The sequence below is a fragment of the Diorhabda carinulata genome, chromosome 9 (assembly GCF_026250575.1).
Source record: "Diorhabda carinulata isolate Delta chromosome 9, icDioCari1.1, whole genome shotgun sequence".
NCBI classification, from domain to species: Eukaryota; Metazoa; Arthropoda; class Insecta; order Coleoptera; family Chrysomelidae; genus Diorhabda; species Diorhabda carinulata.
Window position 1 is genome coordinate 8,537,670 of NC_079468.1, and position 25,260 is coordinate 8,562,929.

Consider the following 25,260-nt stretch of genomic DNA (forward strand, 5'->3'; position numbering starts at 1 on the left):
GTTTGTTTTTATTGGGAATCAAACCATAATGTCTTCTGTATGTTCCTAGTGGTATACTCGCTCTCTTTATCTTATTTTTTGTAGGAATCAAACCATAATCGTTCTTTTGAAGCTTAATTGTCGATTTTCGAATAATTGAAAATTGATTACTTTCGATTAATCGATTATATCCGATTTACCGATTATTTTGGATTGATCGATTATTTTCGATATATCGATTATTTTTGATTAATCGAAAATAATTATATATTTTGATAATTGCCCAGCCCTACAAACGAAGCACTCTCAACTGGAAAGTAAACCCGTGGACTTTTTCAATAGAAAAAATTTGGCGAAAATTCAAAAGGATAGTTTCAAAAATGTTTCTCGGTTGATAAATCGCTTTTAAAAGCATTGTATTTAGTTGCACTGCGTATTGCTAGATCTGAAAAAACATACTAAGTTACTGAAGTCTTTGTCAAATCGTGTTTGATAGACATGTATTGTGTAGTGGTTGACCAATCTGCTGCAGATAAAAGGAAAACTTTGGCTATGTCCAGTGTCCATTAATACTATTGGACGAAGAATGTGTGACTTATCATACGATATAGAAAGTCAACTAATCCCAAGATACTTAAAGCTAACCCAAGCAGTTTGTTTAAATAGTCTGCAGCCAAGATGTTGTAGAATTTCAACGCTTTGTTCAGTCTCTTTAATTTTGTCAACTTCATTTCAATCGGTAATATAATGATTATATCAATCATTTTTAAATAATTTTCATGCTTAATTGTGAACAAAATAATAACTGTTTTTAAATAGCAATTAATGGTTTAATGTTTAATAATTATTTTTGTTGAAAAATCGGATTTTCTGAAGCGTTACGTCAATTAGAACGCGGAAGGAAAAGCAGTTATGTAATGAATATCCGTAATTATTTCAATCGATGACAAAAGGATCTTCGGTTTACATTGAAGAGCAAAATAATAGAAATTACCAGATGTGAATAGTTTATCATTCTTTTGGTATCACAACCAAGACAACTAAAGATAATTTTTATGTATATTTGATTTCAGTTTTTCGAAACTGATTAATAAGTTATTGTTAATTGTTTTTTTTTTATTTTTACAGGATTACTTATACTCGGTTCGGCATGCGGCTCCGAAGAGAATACTACCAATTTACAAAATTCCGAAAAAATAGATAGTAGTAAAAATATTATAGAGAAATTACCAAAGACTGATTCCCAAATAAATTTAGTTAACAACGATACTCATTTTAATTTAGATAATTCCGAATTACCTAAATATTCAGTAGATAATGATACTCATAAGAATGTAAGAATTGAAGAAGATGTAGATAGCGATAAAAATAATGATAAAATGAGACAAGAAAATTCTAGATCGATAAACTTGGACAGATTGGCATCTCCTGATTTCCATACCAATGAATATTTATCTGATAATCAAAAATTCATAGTAAACTCTATTCATAAATCATCCACCAAAAGTTATTTAGACTTTTCAGACTATCAAGTAGCGACACCTACAACGGATGACCATGATTTGAGGATTGAGGAAGCTGGACAGAAACTAGAACAGGAGTATGAAGAAAATAACTCCGAACATTCAGAAGAACATCAGTTAGATGAAGACTTAGATGCTGACCATAAAGATATTAGTCAAAATTTTCACATCGATAGATTATTTGGAAACTCAAAACACAATCCCAATGCCTCGTTGGATTACAAAGAAAGAACAAAAATTTTGAAAAACAATACCTTCGATGATAATTCTGAACACAATCGTTTCAGTGTAGTTAAAGTTCAAAAACTCAATTTTGCTTCCGAATATAATGTTAGCACTCTCGATGAAGACGATACAGGAATGATTGAGTCAACATCTGATAAAGAAAAAATAGAAACAACGTCTCATAAAAGTTTCTTTACTACAAGAAAACCCATTACATTAACAAAACCTCCTACAAGTCCCAATAATCATATTTTAAATAATAAAATTGAATCTGAAACTATCAAAGCTATTAATTCATTAACTACTGAGTACCCCGCAGTGAAAATATCGAATGTTGAGAATGAAATTATATCAAAAGAACAAAATATTGATGAAAATAAAATTATTCCTGTTGAAACAACTAATTCTGAGACTGTTGCAACGGAATATTCAACTATGACAACAGAAAAAAATAGTACAACAGAACAAAATAGAAAAACAACCGATAGAAATAATGAATTTACAACCACAACCCCTACGACAACAGAACAAGTAGAAACATCGCCAATTGACAATGATGTAACTACCACTCACGTCGCGATTACCAAAACATTGAAACGTGAAGATCATGCTAGTTCTACTGATGAAAATGTTCACGAATTAACACCTTCAAATACTGATGAAACCACGGAAACATCTACTTTTACTAACCATTGTATGGATGATAGAGATACTGATATAAGTTCCAACAAAGATATATTGACAACCGAACATACAGAGCTGGGAACTGTCTCGACCTCTTTATTGAGGAGTGATATAACTGTTGGTCATTCAACTGTTACTCCTACGACAGAGGACACTACTATCACATCAATATTATCAACCGAGATTACAAGTAAAATATCAGAAGAAACCACAAATATACCTACTGATATTACAAGAGTCACTACAGCGATTATTAAGAAAGAAACTGCTGAAGACACGACAACAGTCACTATAGAGATTATGGGAGAAACTACTCAAGAAACCATTCAAGATATTACGACTGAATCTAGTAGTAGAGTTTCTAAAGAATTTACTTTTGAGGCTAAAACTGAAAAATGTGAAACAACAACCCAATTTCAATCAAAGTCACAAACTGAGCAAAAAACGGATACAATTAGTAGTACTGAACTAGAAACTACCACATTAGAATTAGAAGCAGAAACTGAAATGAGCACAAACACTTTTGCTCCAAGTACCTACCTACCAAGTACAGATTGGGATACCACTACAGTTGCAGTTAAAACAATTCCAGTTACAATAGAAGAACGAACTACTTTGTATCCAGTGAAGGAAAATATGTCTACAAGAAATGAGGTACAAACAAGAGAAAACAACATAATGCCGTTAAATGAAACCTCGACTTCGAGTTTTATTCCATCGGTAACTGATCTTCCAAAACCAAGGCAAAATGAATCTGAAATTGAAGAAGCAACAACTGTTGTAACTACATCAAGTACCGATGATTATACATCGGATTCATCGTCTGTACCAGATTCGGGAAATATCGGAGGTATTGAAGATCATAAAGGAAAAATTGCCGCTATTGTAATATCTTCAGTGGGAGCTATATCTTTGATTCTATTAGCTGGACTTCTGGTAAGTTACTTCACCAATTTTCTTTTTAATTTAAAACACAAGGATCTATTGAAAAATTCTTAGCCTACTATAGAACCAAACAAAATTTCAATGTCAAAATATTTTATTACTCAACATATTCTCCACTTAATTAGATACATTTATTACAGCGAAACTACAACGTCTCTAGACCTTTCAATAAAAAATATTTCTTCTTGCTCTGCAAACCAGATCTTCACAGCTTTTATTACCTCCTCGTTGGAAGAAAATTTACTACCTTTTAAACTTTTTTTCAGTTGAGGAAAGGGATGATAGTCAGACGGAGCCAAATCTGGTGAATAAGGGGGGTATTCTAGTAATTCAAACCCTAACTCCCGATTTTTTTGCATAGCAACATGAGGTTTGTGTGTAAAAACAAAACACCCAATTTTTCGATTTTCACAATTTCGGTGGACATCTTAGTTCTTTTAATTTATTGCGTAACTCTGGTTTACTTTTTTGACGTCAAACTTTACACACAATATTTTGTTTATGCATGGAACTGGTCTAGACTAACTAGATATCAATACATCCTCGTATAATGAAATTTCAAATAACATCAATATGATTATATTCTTTTCAAAAGAATATTGTTACCTACACAGGTAATCAACGTTGTGAAATAAAAACAAGCGAGAAATCGCACACAGCAAATATGTGTTTTTCTAAATTCTATAGAAATTACGTAAAGGTTAAATGTCTTACTACATACACTTTTCAACATTTATGATTTGTATAGTTTGAATAGATTGACGCTGTTACAATTCTACTATAAGATCCATATTTACTATCAAAATTAATAATTTTCTAGACGACTTAATTATTTTTATGGCGGTCTAATAAAGCTTACTGTCATCATGTGGATAGTTTCCATACAGTACTCTCTATATGATGCAATAACACATATTGAAGGAACGTGAGGAGAATATTTCCAATTTAAACGGAAGTATGAAAGAAGATTCAAATGTACCGATTGGGTTTTTTCCTCCGATACGTGGATACTATTCTGCAAAAATCTTGGGCCATCATATAAGATCTAGTTGTTGTATGATTGCAAAATTGTCTTATTTTTGGCTTAATATAGTTTTGTTAACAAAACCTATTCGTAATGAACCCTACAGACTCCATTACATCCAAAAAAGAATCTTTTGGAGCGATTGGATCTTATTTTTTCAAAAATTAAGCCCGACCTCGGGTTATGTTTAAAGAAATCATTACCGCTCAAATTAATATTTTTTTGAAAATATGAATGCCACGGACCTGTGTGAAATATGGTTTCAGACCAGTTAATTGGACTCTAATGTAATTTAACATATTGGTTATTTTCTGCGGGACCACGTAATCACTAGTTTATGGCAAGGTAGTACTAACTTGTTATGCTTTGTGACATTAGTGACATACAAGTGTTTGTGGCCTAAATTCCGACTCCAGAAAGTAATATAACCGAATAAATTTAATATGTTAGTGCCGTATATGTTAATACCCATTTAACTTTTTGATGGTCTTTTTTACAATGAAAATGATGTCCGAGAATTTCTTTTTATACTAGATAATCTATTCGCCAAAACTTCATTAAGTTTGTTCATTAAAAAGTCTTTAAAATATGGTATCAGTTCTGGTTTATTTTTTTCATGTAATAAATAGACTAAACTTATTGCATTATTTTCTCTAATTCTTTGAAAAGTAAGCGAGCTTATATTTTTGCAGTATATTATGCGGAAAAGGCAAAAACGTTTCAACTACAAACAAAGATGTAGACCAGTAAGTCTCGACCATTACAGCGTTGACAATGTTTCAAGTTATAACAGTACCAGACGAAAGGCAGAAAGACAGTCAAAAAGATCATATGGTAATCCCGCTTTTGATGATCCCGTAAGTATTATTGGTCGAGTTGATTAACTTGTAATAAGAAAATAGTTAAAATTTACCAGTTCCTGTCAAATCAATTAATCATTAATGAAATTTAGTTTTTATTATTGTGACATGTTTAATGAATCATGCTATGAACTAATTGATTTTTTTATTAGATAATATATATGGGGTCTGATTAAAAATGCGGAGATTTTAAAAAGAGAAGCACTTGGCAAGAAATATTACTCTTATCCCAACGTAGCATACATGACTGGAAGAATTTCTAAAACGTTTCTTTCAAAATGGCTTTTATCTGCTTTTTGCCTTCTCAATATCAAGAATGGTTTGAGAAAGTTTCTCTTTTAACAAATTGTCGGAAAAAACTAGAAGTCCTAATCGTCTTTTTGAAGAAGTTTGTTTGACTTCTTGCACATTTTATTTCTTTTTAAGATTATAGGACGTCCCACCTGTTCTTCGTCTTTTACTGCCTCTTTTCCACTTTAAAATTGCTCTTCCCACTTGTAAACTATCACCATAAAATACTTTCGGGAACTTACACTTTTTTCAACTTGAAACAAGACACTGCAAAACCTATGTGACTAAATCAGCTTAAGTAGTAGAACGTGAGCGAATTCAAATTGTCTCAACACTTCAGACACATTAGTTGAAATTGTTGCTATAAAAATTCAGTATCCGTATTTTTATCATACTTCGTAGATATACATACCATACAACTATTTATTAATTATGAATATTATACAGGTGGTAATAACTCATCCTTTGAATCTATCCGCTCTTGTCAAATTTGCTTCAAATACCGAAGACATCAAAGCAGAATTTGAAGAAATTCCTCAGATTACTGCAAGAATAAGTGAACTTCCGGATGGCTGTGAAACTAAAAACCGGTACGCCAATGTGATACCATTACCAGAAACAAGGGTATTTTTACAACCTATCGACGGATATCCTAACAGTGATTATATAAACGCAAATTATGTAACGGTAAGTTGAATCGTTATCGATAATCAATTGAATATTTAAATCATTTCACTGCCTTAGTTAATTCGAATTTGAAAATACGAGAAATATATAATAATCATTAAACTACTAAGTTACATAACGTAATTCACTACTACTAATTTATGAGACGACGTGCAATTGATACTAAATCAATTAAAAATCATGAAATTAAGAGAAAATTTAAACATAGTTATATCTATTCATTTAAATTGTAGGTATATTTGTCAACTGATGAAATATTTAGAATGGACGTAGTTATTCATACAACGCGCAACGTTTTGAACTGGTCATAAATGAGAAAAAATATGGGGAACGTTCATATTTACGTTCCTGTTAAAACTGTGAGTCAACCGTTTCATTAAGAGAATGAACAATTATTAAACTAATGATGTCTGATCTCGATAATTACTACTCTTTTTCCTTAGAAATATTCAATTACATCCAAATATATTTGTTTGCTATTGAGATAATTTGGATATTTTCGTTATCAAAGAACTTCAACTGAATTTTGTCCTCCTGGAAATTATCATTTTAAAAATATATAGTTATTTATTTTTGTTTTCTAGCCGTTTGCCTAATATTGCCAGTATGCGTATATATATTTTTAATATCTAGTTTTTCTCTACTCCGTTGCCTTTAATTTTTTTTTCTTTTTATCTATCTAGTGTTAATTTTTAAAACTAGTAATATGTACATTGTTCAGTTTGGTAAACATTGAAGGTTGCAGTGTTAGGGTTCTTGTTTCCAAATCATACTCATTATACTTCTGAAGTGCTTGATGAAGATTCTCTTAACTGATACATATTCATAAAATAACAAATGAGTGTTTCTAGTAGTTCAAATCATTATTGTATCTCGAAATGGTATTCTTGAGCGAATTCTCTACGTAAACCATATTGACTTTTTGGTGCCAAGGAGTTACTTTCTATAAAAATCTCCAGCCGATTCTTAATCAAACGTTTAAAAGTCTTTGTTATGCATGAGAGTAAAGAAATAGGTCGAAAAGATGTCGTTGAATCAGGTTTTTTATTGGGTTTTAGTATTAACGTTATAATAATCTCTTTCAATTTATCTGAATAATCTTATCCAAGCCACCAACTATTATAATATATATCTAGGAGAAATATTTTGGCTTTTTCAGGGATATTATATGTATGTGAAACTATCTATACCGGGAGCAGTATTTCGCGACGTTTTTATTGCAGTATGCAGCTCTTCTAGAATAAATGGTTTTCCTAGGAATTTCGATTTTGAGTGAAATGAAAAATTATAATTTTCTGTTGATAAAAATGGAGAGCTTAAAACTGATGGCGGAGCTAAAGAGTTTAACATTTGATCTATTAATTCTGGAGTTAAGTTTGGTTTTTTAGTTTTAAATTTTTAAATTTAAATAGGTATTCAAGTCAACATCTTCTTTTTTTTCTTGAATATTAATGTTGCTTTGGCGGTAACATTTTTATAACGTAGATAGTTCTCTAAATTAGCCAGACGTTTATATTTATTCAATGCTTTATTCCATTCTATAGATGCTGATGAAAAGGTAGCATCCCACCAGTATGGTCTAGGATGGACATTAGTTCAAAGAATAATGATAGTTTGTCCTCATTTGAAGACAAATTTTGGTTACAAGACTTGAGTTTTGATTCAATAATATTTTTGAAAAGGTGCCAGTCTGCACGAGAATTTGTCCATTTAGTTGAAGGGTTGATTAGAGTTTACAAAGACACGGTTTGCAATTCCATAATTATTGGGTAGTGGTCCAATCCCATTGTATCATCAAATACTTCCCAGTGTATTTTACTTGCTAGAGAAGGGGCTGTTATGGTTAAATCAACTGCTGATTTATATTGATTCGGGGGGGGGGGTTACTCTAGTGGGAGTACCGTTATTGAGTACCACTAGATCTAAATCGTCTACCACGTCGGCTAACATTATTCCTTGTGGAGTATCTGGATGAGGACTCCACATACTAAAATTTGCATTAAAATCTCCACAGAAGATTGAAGATTCTCTCAAAAAATAACCTACTTTGATAGGAAATAACCTGTCTAAGTTCTTATCTCCATGTTCAAAATATATATAATAAGGTCATTTGTCAGGGTTTTGATATTTATTGTTAAAATCATATATCGGTTGAGAATCATTGTAATTTTTATTGGGCGGCCCCTGTGGGTCGCCCTTGGGATCGGACATTTATTTGATTCGAAAAATTAAAATTCTATTTGATAGAATTGAAAAATATAAACTAATTGATAGGTGTACTTATCTTTTAGAGTAAAAACTACTAAACACTTTTTTTGGCACCAACATTATGTTTACGATCTAACTCGTAGTAGTGTTAGAACTCGAAATTCTGTATCTAAATATTTTAAAGTATGTTACTACGACCATTTCACCAAGGGAGGCTATATTTCCATCCTAGTAAATTTAAACAAATTATACTTCAATTTATAATAATTAAATAAAAATATCTAATGATGCAAACTCGAATTATTTACAATCAATAATGTACTTTTGCCAAGTTTGAACTTTCGCCACTTTGTTAGCATTTTGAATTTCAAATATTGCTCTAACCCTTTCAGTAAAAATAAATTTTGAAGTATCTTTGAAAGTATTATATAGTGATATTTATTTAATAATACATATGTGCAATGGTAAAAACATTTGTTTTGTGAGCATTAACGTTTATTGTATTTCTATCTTTCGTGTTATCAATGCTTTTATAAGTGGATTAAATAGATTAAAATGGTAATATTTCGAAAATAATTAAACAAAACATGTATATTTTTAGGGCCCCAAAAACACGAAAGGATACTATATTGCATGCCAAGCTCCCATGCAAAATACGGTCGATGACTTCTGGAGAATGGTATGGGAACAGCAGTCTAAAGTTATCTTGATGATAACTCACCTATATGAAAATGGAGTTGTAAGTTATTTGCTATAGTTACAAGTTACGTATTTATTATTATTGAGTATTCGAAATAAATGAGCAATGAGAATTTTGTAACAAAAAAATGTTTTAGGAAAAGTGTGTAGATTATCTCCCTCCATCGGAAGTATTAGATTGCAATAGGTTATTTGGAGATTTTCAAGTTACTTTGAAAAAGCGAGATGTGAAGGATAAATATATCATATCGAACCTTCAACTGAAGGTAAGTTATAAGTAAAATATTCTGAAAAATACAGTTATTCGATATTTTTTGTAGACAGAACTTGAAGTCCACATTATAATCAATTAAGAAGATCGTGGATTATCATTTTATATTATATATATAGATTCTGTTTATTACATCAATTTCTCTCTATTGAAAAGTGTCTTATTTAATTGTTTTAAAATGAATTTCAACAAATTTACAAAAATATATCAAATTTGAAAGCTACTTAGAATTCCTTAGTCTTACACCCATTTTTAATTTCCAGCCAACCTTTCACCACTAGTCTATTACTCTGTTTTCCCTTTGATTATGCTTTTATTCGATTTTCTCTTGAATCTATGAACATTTTTCCACTATTAAACTTTCCATTTTTATTTCAAATTAAAAATGTTATTTGTTGTTTCGTTTGTTTTCCAACTATTTTCATCAGATTTATTATGTTATTTATTTGTTTCTATTTCTTAATTTTACCTTCAGCATATAAAAAAATGATTTTCCTCTCATAGATATTCTTCATTTTTTCTACCACAATAATTTTTGAACATCTAAATAACTCACTAAAAATTTTCAATTGAAATTTCTGTATCATAAGCTAGTTTCAATAGTAAGGACAATAATAGTTGTTCGAGAAAATGTTTTGATTTTGAAAGCTTGTTGCTTGGAAACAGAGTAACGCCGTAGGCTTAGGTCTGTTGCCTATAAGCAACAATTTTGAGAAAGTTGTTTTTTGAGCATTTACGAGGAAATATTGAGAAATTCTTACCCTACTATAAATCCATACAAAATTTCAATGTCGAAATATTTTATTACTCAACATATTCTCCTCTCAATTGGATAGATTTATTCCAGCGAATAGAATAGAATATTGGACACGAAACTTCTGAGGTCTTAAAGAACCAGAGTGTCGCCATTTCATCGATTTTTGCTTTGTTTCTGGATCGTAGAAATGTACCCAAGTCTCATTCAGTGACAATTCGGTTTAAGAATTCTACATCGTTTTCAAATCAAGCACAGATCGAACTCGACGATTTTAGTCAACATTCAAACATTTGGGGATCCATTTTGCAGCAATTTTTCTCATGTGCAAATTGACGTGAACTATATGATGAACGCGTTCGTATGAAATATTCAGTGCTTCAGATATCCGTTTTAGCCCGATTCGACGGTCTGATAAAATCATGTCATGAACTGCATCGATATTTTCGGGGACTGCCACTGAAACTGGCCTTCCCGATCGGTCATCATCTTCAATGGATAATTTACCTCTTTTGAGGCTTGCAGTCCAATTTTTCACGGTCGCATATGAAGGATATTGATCACCAAGGGTATTAAGCATATCTTCGTAATCTGTTTACCTCTTAACCCTTTTAAATACAGGTACTTGTTGATGGCTCGATACTCCCAATTTTTCGATTTTCACAATTTCGGTGGACATCTTTGTTTTTTTAATTTATTGTGTAACTCTGGTTTACTTTTTTGACGTCAAACTTTACACTGACACTTCTAATGAGTCTAGGCTAACTAGATATTAATACATCCTCGTATCAATGTTGGAGGGTTATACGGATAGAAAATTTTTTGCTAATCATAGAAAAAATAGAGAGCAAAAACAAATTATGTAAAGGTGCAATAAACAAAAGAATAATTGGAAAACTTAAGTGAAGATGTATTAGTTTCTATAACTGATGAAGATGTATTTCCAATAAGAATGCTGTTAATAATTATAATATCTTCATCAATATTGAAGTAGGGTTCTATTGAGTTGGTATTATTGTGATCCATAATTTTTATGAACTCTTTCCATTTTTCGCCAATCGACTAACCGCGGTCGATCTATTGGAGTGATTATAGTCTATTTCAGAAAGGTATAGAGTCATCAAATGGGGTGTTCCGTCCAGTTCGGCTCAATTTCGGTGTCAGCCATAGACGAAGGTTTTGAAATAATATTGTTTGTAATATTAAAATTTCAAGTAATTGGGTAAGAGAATTAGTAAAAATATGTTCTCTTGCCTGAAGTGTCAATATCGAAATATTGTGTAGGGATTACTTAGGTAGTAGATTATACTGTTACGTTTTGCGTTTAACAGGTACCGTTTAACCTTCTATTAGTGCCTCTGCTTAATTCCAACCTTATTTCAGATTCGGCTTTCCTTTTTACGAGTATTCTACCGGCACGCCTTTGGCACACTATTTTCAGTGTTTGTGAATGTATACCCATAGGCAAAACCCATATATTGACCCCAACCCGGGTGGTATTACCTGCACTTGATAAAAAGAAAAAAAATTACAATGAAATCAATGCCAAACTATCAGAGTGGCTTAAATATTCGTTGGGTCATTATGTGGTCTCTTTGCATACCTAATGAGGTTTTATTTCTCTATACCTTTCTCAAATAAACTATTGTAATTTTTTTCTTGATCGCTTCGACAGACGATTTTGTACAATTTTGAATAATATTTCTTCCAATGGGCATATTATCACACCAGTGATCATTTTCGGATTTTCATTGTCGATTTATTTTAGTAGTAATGTTGATTTTAATATTTGGCCCCCTTTTTGACATCAATTTTTTAAATAATCTGACAGTACAAACGTTGCTGTCGTTTTCTGTAAAACTTTGCTTTCAGTACACATTTTTGAACCACCTTTGCAAGTCTTGCTGAATACAGGGTTATATTCAACTCGATTTGTTATAGATCCGTCGTTTTTTGATTCGATACAAAAAAATCAGTCAAAAAGCCCTTCAGGGATGTTTTCATTGCATAAATTTATCATTTTCGTTATTTCTACGAAACTTTCGAACTTTCGAACTTTGTTTCCTTTTACAGGGATCTGATTGCAGTTTTCGTCATATAGAATTGCGAGCAGCTTGCGCTTTTTTGAAATAAACAATTTTGAATGGGACATTAATAACATTAATAACTAATTAATAATAAAAATTAATAACTTAGGTTCCACATGGTTTCGACCATAGTTTCTTTGAATTTGTACCATCTTATGTTCACAGCTCAATCCTTTAAAATCAATGCCAATTCTTCCGCCGTCCGATTTCCATCTAATTGATACTTTCATCAGTATTAGAACCTAATCGTGATATTTTGAAATATTGAATATTTGAACCCGTTAAAATCGAAATAAATCAATATGTATCCATCGCAACATGATAAAGTGGAAACAACCCATAGGATCTGTTTTCAGTACAATATTGTACTGATGGGTGGTCTTCTATCAAATAGAGAAGCATTTTATTGCACAATAATCAACAAAAATCTTAAGAATATATTGAACACTTTTTTCACAACACCACTACACCAACACCCACAGAAACTGAAACTTAACTGAGTTCAGTATGATCAGTATGAATATTACCAACGGTTCCAGAAATTCCAACTTAGTTATTAACAGTGTATTGAAGGTACATTTTTCCATTTTGTTTTCAGAATATGGTTTCAAATAGTTGGAGAGAAGTCACACATTTCTGGTACCTGGGTTGGCCGGAAAAGGGAGTGCCAACTGAAGAAAATTCGCTCATAGCTTTCTTAATAGAAGCTAGGAGTTATATGAAATCATCTACTTTGGATAAGGTAATGACAGATTACAATTTTAAAGAAAAATATATATCTCATAGTACATAGTATATAGTTTTACAGTGCTCTATTTATATATAAGTGATAATTTGGAATTTAAACAATAGTAAACCTAAGTATAACAAACAGTCCTTATTTCATACTCCTTTTAATGTTGTTCAACCAATACTAATATTATTTTAAAGTCATTTCTTTACAGTAAAGAGCTTGCTGTAAATCAAATTAGTTTATCAAATTCAATAAGATGTTTGAAGCTCAACGTGCATACACTTTTTAGACACTAAACGGGCATTTATTCACGTTTTACCTTGTGATATCTATTCCAGTTAGAGATGGGGACTTCAAATTTTTCTAATATTTTCCTTCTTATTAGGAATGTGCTTTCCTATAAATATCTATACCATTTTATTCACTGAGCTTTATTCTAACTGTTCTTCACTTACATATTTTTTCTGTAATCATTTTTTTATTGCTTATAATCACTTGTTATAATCACAGTTGTCTAAATCTCAATGTACATACACTTTTTGGACATTTAATAATATTTTATCTGATAAGATCATGATGAACGTCTGGCGATGGTATCTATTTAGAGCAGTAAATCTCAAAGTGGTTCAGGTGAACCCCCAGGTCTCCACAAGAGACTCAACAGGGATATACATACTTCCTTTGCTAGATTTGATGCTTACATTTATTGACGAGTTATGGTAATATGGTAGAGACATAGGTCCACCGTACCATTAATATTTCAAAAGTTGTCCTTGTGTGCTTCAAAAGTATTGAATGATCTAGTAATATTCATTAGCAGGCATATTGAGTTGAAAGTACAGAAGTCCTCAAGGGTTTCATGATTTGAACCTCAGATCTCTATTATTCTTGACATAAGGTGGTTTTTGTTATTTTTGTTGTTCTTCAATATTTTTTTCACCTTTTCACAATCCTTTTGGGAGCATTAATATTTTGTAAGTTGTCATTGTGTACTTTTAATAATTAGTTAATATTCATTGGTACATATCTTGAGCTGCATAGTGCGGAAATTGATAAAGGTTTCATGATTTGCTTATATAAAATCAGTTCATTATATTCAGAGTGTCAATATTGCACACATTTGTCTGAATTTGATTCTCAGATCTTCTCTTTTATTCTTGTCATAAGTTGTTTTTTAATTTTTTTTTCCTCAATATTTTCTTTGCCTTTGCACAATCCTTTTGAGAACTTTCAAGAGTAATGTGTGATTTCTCATACTTCTTTTTGATAGATTGCTGCAGCCAATGGCAATGTCAATGGTCCTCCAAAGAATGAAGTAAATCCAGTTGTAGTACATTGTAGTCCAGGAACAGGAAGAACTGGAGTCGTAATCGCATGTGATATTGCAATCAGGGAATTTGAACAGACCCGACTCGTAGACATTCCCAAGATCGTTTACAGGTTAAGAAGAGATAGGGCTAGTGCTGTACAAACTAAAGAACAATACATGTTAATCTATAAGGTTAGTATATTTGCAATTTTCAAAAACAATGATATCCAAAAGAGTATTGTACCATGTGATTAAGTCATTTATAAATAAGTAAAATTTGTTTAGCGTGTCGTTAAGGACTAGATTGACCTTACCCTTACCAATTGGCACTACAGCTCGGTCCGGGCCTTGGTCTCGTCGAAAATTCGCCTCGAAACTGGTATGTTCGTGATCAAAGTTTCCCATACCCCACATTCATTGTTTGTAAGTCGTTGTGAACTTGATCAGTTTTTCTACTGTTGGATATTTTGGCAAGCAAACCTCTGGGTTCAAATAAATCAGGAGTTCCTCAATTTTTCTATTATTTCGGAATCTCCAGTCTCCTTCGTTCATTCTAAGTCCTCCATATATTCTTCTAATAACACTGGTAAACACTGTTTTTGCCACACGAACATTGGGATGATTTTTATTTGTTGTGATGTACTTTCATTAAAAAAAATATTATTTTGTTTCAGTCACATCCAGCTTTTATGTACAGCTATATATTCTTTTTATACATCGTAAATATGACGCGAAAGTTTTCTTATAACCCAAATAGTTTTTGTTATGTGTGTGGAGAATTAACTTTTACAACTTACTGTCGAAAATTCACGTTTAGTTTTCCTATACGCCACCAAGTTAAGTCTTGGTTTCCATATATATGTTGTGTAACGTGTGTTAGGTTCGACTTAACAAGAATCCTGATATTTGCCTTTTGGTATATCAATGATTTGGAATGAAACATAAGATAATGTGAGTGATTGTTATCTTTGTTTGAATCAAACAAAAGGCGTCACAACCAAGTCCAAACACACTGTCCAGTACCCAAACTTGTCATCGGTCAACAGACCAATCCCACATGGAACCGAACTGCTTGTGCCAAAACTTTTAAGTCAACCCAATAAGGTATCAAGTGTGGCTCAAGTTATGAACCATCCACATCATAAGAACCGCATTTATGGATATAAAGGGATTTAAACTAATTAGCAAGTGGATTTGAATTTGTCCAAAAAATAAGCTGAGCTTTTGGGGTCTAGATTGAACGACTGGAATTTACTTTCTCCTGGTACAAAAACTTTTTATTTCCGACATCGTGACGATGAAATGAAACCTAAAGCAGATGATTTAGTCTATTGTAATAGCATTCCTGTCGTGAGGAATTTATTGAATTTTATCAGTGATGATTGTTCATTGACTCCTCAAAAACTAGCTTGACAGCAGTGTTGCTATACAACGGTAAAAAATATTTTCCAGTGTGGGTTTTCCACGGTTCTGATATGAAGGAGACTTACGAGAACATGAAGTTCCTTCTTGAAAAAATTTAAAACTGTGAACATGTTTGGAAAATTTGTGGAGATTTTGAAGCCATTACTTTTGCTTGTTTACACAAAATATTGCTGTTTCATTTACGAATAGGACACTATACAAAGTATGGCTCAAGAATGGATCACTTACCCCAGTACAGTAGAATGTTGAAAATGATCCTTTAGTGAACCTTGACAACATACTTTTACAACCGCTGCATATAAAGCTCGATCTAACGAAAAATTTTGTAAAAACTACACTTGAAGATGGCTATGAATTATTATACTTGAGAGAGGAATTTCTCAAATCTAGCGAAGTAAAAATTAAAGAAGGATACTAACTTTGAAGGAAAGCTGAATGATCTGAAAAAAGTCGCCTGGAAATGTTTTGTGAATGTTGTCCAAAATTAGCTTATAAATTCTTGCACTCTCATCTTGATTTCCTCCCCGAGAATTTGGGTGCTATCGTCACAGCACAAACAAGGCCAAAGATTTCACCAAAACATTTTCTTAATACTTCCAGGAATGCTAGCAGATTACTGTTTGAGACTTAAAAGGGATCTACCAGAAGTCAAAGATTCACGAATTTCATAGCTAGTTTCTGTACATTGATGAATATTTAGGTTAGGTATTAGTGATTTTTGTACTTTTATAAAAATATATGTCTTGATGTCACAACCTGATGTGTCAATTATTTTCCATTAATTTATTATTGTTCGGCAGCCATAGTATATTCAAAATTTGATACAAGTATTCATTTAAATTTTGTTGACCAGTGTAATTTTTCTTTCAAATATTTTTCTAGATCTTTTTGTGTCATCACCCAACATTCACTACCATAATTTATGATTATTTTTTAATCCCGAGGAAGCAAAATAAGTGAAGATTCTTCTGTTTGTTGAAAAAGCAAGTATCACAAAACTTACAAAAAGAATGAATGAAAAAAAGGTGTGCTAATAAATTATTCCTGATTATAATACAATAATCTCTGTTAATAGAATTGACAAACCAATAGGTTTTAGTTTACCATCAGTTTCTGGAGACTTATAACTTGTAAATGTGAGTTGTGTGTTAGAAATTTCTCATCTAGATTCCTGTGGTTGATGTCATATGGTAAATAGAAGTAATTGTTCAAATTTCACAAATAATTATATGAGGAGACATCCATGCACAAATTTCTTATTCTCTGATTTTACATATAAACCACCTATATTTTTTGAATGGAAAATATGGTCCAAAATTAGAATTTGATGTATTTTTTAGGTTGTTAGCCTCTATGCAACTAAACTCACAGGTGGAGCCCTAGAGTCGTACTAATATTATGTATATTTAAAATAAATGTTAATATATTTTTGTGATACTTAGTGAATTTTATTACTGTATATTCCTTTATTATAAAGACCATACAAATGTATTTGTAAATAACAGAAAGTGTATTAAATATATTTAGACTGTAAAAAATATTTTTTGAAATGGATATGTTTATATTGTTTGAATATTGTTAATTTTAGAGCTCTCTATGTCAAATAATAAAAAGTTTAATTTGTTATATAGTTTTATTTTCCTGTTTTGACTATTATGGTTCAGTATAAAGAAAGTCTTTTTGCAATACATTTTTCAGTGAAAGTCAACGGTTTTTTAGTTCAAAAATGATGTGGTAGTGGTTTTTGTTTGTCAATTAATTTCGATATTCATCTTTATAATGTCTTTTGTTTCTCCTAACCTGTATGATAATTCTTTCACATTATGTTATTTCCAATATAATTAGTACGAAATTCCTTAAAGTATAGGTTATTTTTAATTATTTTGATAGTCAATTTCAGTCACTTCAATAACTTTGCTTACAGGCTACAAATAGAATCAATCTCCAACCAATTTATATCCAACATAGTGTCACCGTAATAAACCTGCTTGATTATGAAACAATTCAAAATTTTATATTGCCGCGATCAATTTAAGCATCAAAGGAAAAAAGCAATCTGCTGACTATTTCTGTGTTATATTTTAATGGGTGCATTCCACTAAGCACTCACGACAATCATTTCACGATCACGATCTTTTCTGTTCCATATAGTCCAGAGCGTTATAATCGTAAATCACAGTGGAATGGCTTACGAGGCATTTTGAATATTGAGATAAATATTAACAACATGGCAAAACAGAAAAATAAAGCAAACGCTTTAAGAAGTTATGTTACTATTTGTAAGTCATTGAATTTTTCAGTGGAGTGCTTTACTAATTTACATTGAAGTAAAATTAAAATATCTTCTGCGGCAATATCGTTGTGTGGAACGCCCAAAAGAGTATTTCTGGCGCCATGAACACTGAGTGGAATGCACCTGATGTCATTTTTAATTGTTTGTTGCATTTCCTAAACTTGAAAAGAGAGGTGAAAAACAATTCAGATATTGATAGTACGCATGAGCAACCGAAATGTTAGTCCTAAAAAATCTGATAACTGTTATAACCGATTTAAAATCAATAGATGTGATTTGCAAATATGGAACTGTTACTTCAATACCGGACGAACTGTAAACGACAATTTTGCAAATGCACAAGCGATCGATTCTAGAGCTATTTCAGAAGCTATTATCCCTCAGATAAATTGGAATTTCTGAAACCGTTGGTGATATTGATACTGAATTGTCTTCAGAGACTGAAGGTAAACAAATCGCGCGTCAGAGAGTGTAATTGGGATGTTGGTGTATAACATATTTACATACGCCAATGCCTTAAAATTCAAGGAATCACACAAGAAGCTTACATCAGCATACTGGTTGAGTGCACTCTGAGTGATAAGTGCATTCCGTACGATTTCGAAGGAGGTCACCGAGCTAATTGCAGGAAGGTTATCTATTAAGAAGCTAGCTAAAAAAGGAAGTGCATATATCGCCGAACAAGAAACGACAATGGGATGCACACCATAACAAAACTGACGAGAGACAGGCGATTATGCAACGATATTAAAAGACGTGGTAGGAATCTTCTGAATAAGTGAATACAGCGCAAGACCGTTAGTGCTTATTACTACCTTATGCAGATGCTATCTATTGAAAATGACTGTTTCTTCAGAAAAAGAAACATTTTCGATTTAGTGGTAGCTGCTCATTTTCCTAATCTTTATTAGTTTTGATTTTAATTCTTCAGCAAGTTAAGTTATTCTTTCATCTCCTATCTTTTTTCTTTGTCTTTCTTGTTTTTCCATTTCTATCAATTTTTTTCAGGTCTGTCTGTCAATATTCTGGTCTCTCCTTCTTTTTCGTTTTCCACCAACTAGTTTTCTAGAGCCAGTCTTCGGATATAGTCTTACGTATCCAGAGTTATTTCCTTAATTTCTAAAGTTGCACTCCTCTTTAAAGATTTAAGTTGAAAAGACTCAGATGCTGCCATATAATGTCTAGCGATTACCCAACGCTTGTTCTTCTTTATGAATTCAAAAGGCATTTCCCTAAAAGAAAAATTATTAAAATTATCAGTAAAGCAAATAACATAAAAGCACACAAGTATTAAGCATAAATTTAGTAACGGTGGGGCTTATATAAGCTTCATATAAGTTTAAACATAGTGCAAAAATACAAGAGAAAAGTGATTTCTTGCAATGCCTTACGATCTCAAATTTGCTTTGAAATGGCAGAGAAGAAAAATTATGGAAGAACACATAATGATGCTTTGTATGGAACGCAGGGGAGCATTGGACACTTTTTCACATAAATTGTAACGAAACTATAATTTTCCCCAACAATTAAATTTTTATTTCTCATAACAGTACAAATATATTTGGCTCAAATAATTGCAAAGTACTAGTCTTCTAGCTTAATTAGTCTCAAACTTAAAAAATAATTTCTGAACCCTGTGAAAAGTACCCAAACCTCCCAGCGTTCGACTAGTTTAGTTTCTTCCTAGTGGTAGGTTTGGTCAGAACAATAAATATTCCTAACTTAGGGGAGGTAGAATAGAATTGGGCGGATAGGAGGTTAGGTTATCCAATAATATAAGGTTTATAGTAGATTTTGAAATTTGTTTATTGTAATATTTTAGATTAGTTACCGCTCAACCAAATGTCATGATTCATCCAATTCATTAGACAAAATCACATGCTTGTTTCGTGAGTGCTGAAGTGAAAATGTTGTTGTGATTTCGAAGAAAATAGCAATGCGGGAAAGCGTAAATTTCTTTGTACTCATCTCTATGCATGGGTATTGATTTTGAAGGGTGGTTTGGGTATGTATAATTTTTCTCACGATATCAAATATCTTCATTACACTTAGAAAGGCAGATAGGGTTACATTTTGTCAGCTACAAAAGGATTTCCACAAGTTCCTAACAATTTATTAGTTATTAACTTAATTTCCTTAATTTATTTGTACTCATTAACTATACTTGAGAAATTCGCACGATAACTCAAAAATTTGACCTATCAATCATGAAATTAACCTTTTAGCAAGTCTCTTATATTGGGATTAAACATGGTTTCAGATAATTTTTTTTTTTGAAAAAACAATCCTGATTGTATCCGGTTGGAGGCAGTTGCATATCAACAATGAGACAATTATGGTTTTATATTCGGTTTTCTCAAATAAGACAGAGTCGACTGTATAAAAAAGTTCGATGGTGGTATTGATATGTAAAACTAAAATATTCTCCGCAAGCTTTTTGAAACTAAAAAAATCAACAGAATTTGGAAATATTCATAGGAAATTATATCAAACTTTCTGCCTTTACTTTCAGTAAACTATACCAAACTGATATATTACTTTTTTCCAAAAGAATATGGTTCTTCTAAATATTCCCTCTCTGATCCAGAGCAGTTATTTTATTCTAATATTAAGCTAACTGAATAATAATATTATTTCTTCATTATTCCTTCATTTGTCAATAAATGGTTATAATCTGCTCATACCTATAAGTATATTAACTGTTGATACTTTCATTTTACAGTGACCACAAAGGTGTAGAAAAAATCTCTAAAAAACAAGACCACATCGGGTTAGAAGAAAGAAGCTAAGAACCAGAAAATAACTCCATAATTTTCAACCTTAAGGATAGAGGATTTGCGGGAAACCACAACATATAGTTTGATAAAAAGTCTCGGAGACATTGGTTATAATACATAAATGTTTCTTTTGTTAAGCTCATGACTTCTACTTTATTTTGCAGCTTCTTAGTTGTGTAGAACACTTTGTTTAACAATTTTGTTGAGTACAGTAGTTTTAATGAAAATGGCGGCTCTTCTAGCCCAAGTACTTGCACCTTTTTCCAGGCTCCTCGAATTCGCCATGTGAATACGCATACGGACCCATCCCAGCAATTGCGGATACGGCATTTTTCCACTTCACAGTGAGCGCAGCAACTGTTTTATTTTAACATATTTATATATATTTTTAAAATAACATTTCGTACAAAACCATAATTGATGCAGTCAATAGGATTCCAGCAGAGAGTTGTTGTACAATATACAAATTGAAATAAGCAAATTAATCATTTACCGCAACGCAAGCGCTATCAACTGTCATGACAAAAAGGCGTCGGCTATGTTGTTGATGCGTTTCGAGGAGAGAGGATATAGATAGAAAATGACTCATCATGACCGTGAGTGCTATCAGAGAGTTCATGAGTGTGGTTGTGACCCATTTGAGCTGTGGAACGAAAATACGGAGGAATATTACCGCCAGTGACCACATGTGATCGAATTAGATAGGCTGAAGTACCTAATTAACCGCACGATCTTTACGACCAAAGAAGCTATGAAGAATTACAAGAGTTTAAAAGTTCACAATTTCTTCACCTCTAACCTTGTATTTTCTCCTCGTGTGAAATTGCTGCCAGGGGAACGTGTGGTAGTGCTTGGCAAGGTTTGTATTCCACTTGTTGTGCTTGCGGCACCATAGTGTTCTTATCTCTTGTTGTTCGCCTGTAATCAGGATTTAACTCTTATCTTATTGTGTCTCAATGTCCGAATAACTTTTCTTCTCACTTTCATTGCTTTCAATTGTCCTAAATCATTTTATGTGTGTCTCTATATCTTTCCATTTTATCCAATATACTTAATTTATATATCAATTAAAATAAATATATTTTGTTTTTTCTACAAACGTTTTTCGTTAAGAATAAGCATAGTCTTGACAATATTTTTTTAGCCGACATGCTATGACTTTTTTCCATCTCCGTAACCACCCACATCCATCATTACTTGAGCAGCAGATCTCGGTTCACTTATTACTCATATAAGATCCACTATCTATTTCTTATTGTGCGTTTTCCCTCTGCCCCTCAAACGGTAAATGTTTCAGCTTCAAAATTGTGCTTTAAACACAAAGTGTAAAATTGAGGTTATGTAGGCATTTATTTCGATCGATTTATTGAATTAAATTACAGCCCAGCTGCTTAAAACAAAATTCTCTAACATTATGTTCCGTAAAGTCGGAATATGCATTACTCAATGAAGCAGACTAGGAGAGATCCTAAGAAAGTGAAAAGTATATTTACAAAGGAGTGCATCCACAGTACCAATGTATTCGTATTTTGTATCAAAGAGTATCTTGTATTCATGACGGCAACAAACAAATAAATAATTTGTGGTATGTTTTAAAATTCGACCCTTCACATAAAAAATCAACGAAATTTGTTCCACTTGATTCCTGAGTGGTAGAGTCATGATCGTTGAACCCATGGGTTTTTTGTTTTAACAATTACTAGATGAATGCTAAGCCCGTGCCTGGTTTTAAAACAGATGTAATTATTATATCTTGTTAAAAGCGGATATTTCTGAGCTACTTAATAGAAGTTCGACGATAGTTTTTGATGAATGTCAAATCAATTGTTTTATTTTTCTCTTTTGATATAAAGACAACTATATAGAATCGCAAGACTGCATATTAACATGATTTCTAAAAATTAGCCATTGACTCATTTATTTATGTAAACACTTAAAACTAAACAGAAACATAAAATTTTAAGGTTATTGATAACAATTGTACCTATATAAAATAGCGGAAAGGAATAGGAAAAAAATCTGAATTGTTAGATGAAAAGAAAATAAATAATATATCAATTCTTAGTCAGCCGCAATGGCAAGAGGGTAAACGGAAGGAGAACAATAATGTGCATATAAATGTCCGTCAAAATGTGTTAAATAAGACGCAAAATTTAGGTTATATTCACTACATTATTTTATTAAACGCAAATCGTTGGAATTTTTGAATAATGAACAGTTTGAGTCAAAAATAATATTAAGTTTCTCAACTCGGCACACTTTAATTTATTTATTATTGCTACATTCATACTATAACCTTTGCCTACACCACCGCCACTATGGAAGGATTTTGAACTGTCATTTATCGTATTCAGCTGGACAATTCGTCAGCTTGGGTGCAGATGTCAAGAAACCTAGGGAAAATCCAAGTGAGCTAACGAGTACCCGAAGTAGACGAGGTACCCTGTCATACAGTTTGTTTATACCTATTATAGATAGATGGTACGATATAGCAAATCCATAGTGTGGTAGAAAGTATAGATGAGGCATTTGAAGGAAAAACATTTGTCTCAACCGCGTTTCTAGATGCCAGCGAAGCCTTTGATAAGGTTTGAGACGAAGGGTTATCATACAAAATCAAAATTAAACTTCCACGTCACTTTTACTTATTATTAAAATCATATTTGGTAGATAGACATTTATTAGTCAAATGTAAAATAAGCAAACGGAATTACACCCAGTAAACTCAAGGGTATCACAAAGAAGTATTCTTGGACCTTTACTCTATCTAATTTGTACTTTTGATCTGTCAATTACATTGAAAATAAGCTGCTCCTTTATAAGATAATTTCGAAATCCTGTGGGATTTAGCTCTGGGTTACTGAAAGTATAAAAATAATTGTGGCTACGAAAAATTTATAGAGCAAGTCATATTATTGTCTGATGCTGAACATTAAAGACCAATTCATTTGCAAGATGTGAAATGACATCAAGTTGATAGCAAAAGTCATAAAACTTTATTACTATGTAGGACTAGTGATCTTAAAACGAAATATATGCATCCCATGATTCCATTGGTTAGAAATTGATGTAATCTTTTCAAAGAAATAAAGTTTCAGGCCACTACCTAAGCATTGATGAAACGTTATTCCCCTTCCATGGAAAATTATAATTCATATGATATACACAAAAGACATAAATTTTGTAATAAATTATTCAAACGATAACAATTAAGAAGACGAAGTGGAAAATGTTGTTATTAAATTTTCCTTTAAAAATTATTAATTTAATTGTTGTTTTTAGAGCTGATAATGCTAACATTACCGAATGTTTCTTCATGAGCTTTTATAAATAATTCGCTTTGGTATTTTACACGAGGGCGAAGCAGTAAATGTTGGATGAATTTCACTGGTCAACAAGAGATGGTATGTAGTTTTTATATGACGGAATGCCTCCTCAATTTTGAACATTATGCGGAACCATCGCACTAATAAATGGATTGAGTGGGATTTGAAGAGGCCCAACAAATAATTCTAATTAGGTGCAACTGGATTTTTGATAGATATGGTTGAAATTATGTAGGAATAATCAGAAAAATGCTTACGAAACTGTGGGCAAAGTGAAAAAGTTCAAAACTCCAAGTAATGAGGTGAAAAAAACTACTCCGGAATACGATTTTGGGTTATATTTGGGAATATCAAAGAATAATTTGAACAAAAATGGCATAAAAATTTGAAATTTGAAGCCTACCTCATTTAGACTATTTTTTATTTAAAACACACCCTTTAAACTCTAAGATGGTTCAGAGTACTAAAAAATTGTATTTTACAATCTTCTTAACATCTTCGAAAAAAGGAATAAAGAACAATCGTAGAGATTTTTCTTCTATTAAAAATGAAGGGGTGAAAACAGATTTCACTTGACTAGATTATATATCGAGTAAAATCCATTTTTATTAGAAGGGATAGAAAAAAATCTCTACGATTGTTTTTTATACTTCTTTGACTATTTTATTTTTCATTTTTTTTTTCATTGAATTATCATTTTTTTAATAATATCAACTGTCCTAGTGTTTTTTCGGAGTAGTTTTTAATTCTTTCCCCTCTTCCTGATAGTGCAGTACTTTTCTGTCATATCTGTAAAACATTCGATTTCAGTATTTCCTACTGAACTGTTACTTAGGTTGTTTTTAGATCATGTAAAGCTAAAATAATACGAATCCAGTTTTTTACGTGATTATTACCTAACGTGATAAACTATATTTTATACATGCTAATAAATAATACTTTAAAAAAATATATGTGTTTAAGTTTCATTAACGTATGAATCAAGGTTGGTCTCGAAAGACAAACAAAAATTTCAAGTTATGTGCAGAATATGTGATAAACGTTTTGCTTATATCATTGCTTTTAGCATATATTACTAAAAAAATAAAAATTTGGCTATCAAGTTATTTCTTATTTAACGATTTCAGTGTTTCAATAAACACAATTCGTAGTACTATTCA

The 25,260-nt window shown here is 31.7% G+C and overlaps 1 protein-coding gene and 1 long non-coding RNA gene across 4 annotated transcripts in view; both read left to right on the plus strand.

Annotated features, from left to right (window-relative positions):
- Positions 1 to 17,327, plus strand: part of LOC130897826 (uncharacterized) — a 67,013-nt gene extending 49,686 nt beyond the window's left edge. For all 3 annotated transcript variants that reach the window (XM_057806747.1, XM_057806748.1, XM_057806746.1), the window contains 8 exons: positions 1,108 to 3,347; positions 5,073 to 5,237; positions 5,979 to 6,218; positions 9,028 to 9,165; positions 9,263 to 9,391; positions 12,836 to 12,979; positions 14,241 to 14,471; positions 17,045 to 17,327. In XM_057806747.1, the coding sequence (XP_057662730.1) occupies positions 1,108 to 3,347; positions 5,073 to 5,237; positions 5,979 to 6,218; positions 9,028 to 9,165; positions 9,263 to 9,391; positions 12,836 to 12,979; positions 14,241 to 14,471; positions 17,045 to 17,098 (3,341 nt within the window). In that variant the 3' untranslated portion in view covers positions 17,099 to 17,327. The remainder of the gene's footprint in view (positions 1 to 1,107; positions 3,348 to 5,072; positions 5,238 to 5,978; positions 6,219 to 9,027; positions 9,166 to 9,262; positions 9,392 to 12,835; positions 12,980 to 14,240; positions 14,472 to 17,044) is intronic.
- A 2,492-nt stretch (positions 17,328 to 19,819) lies between these two features.
- On the plus strand, positions 19,820 to 22,594 carry LOC130897827 (uncharacterized). The gene is made up of 2 exons (XR_009059798.1): positions 19,820 to 20,002; positions 20,720 to 22,594. It is a non-coding gene; the product is annotated as an uncharacterized LOC130897827 (long non-coding RNA).
- Positions 22,595 to 25,260: the final 2,666 nt, after the last annotated feature.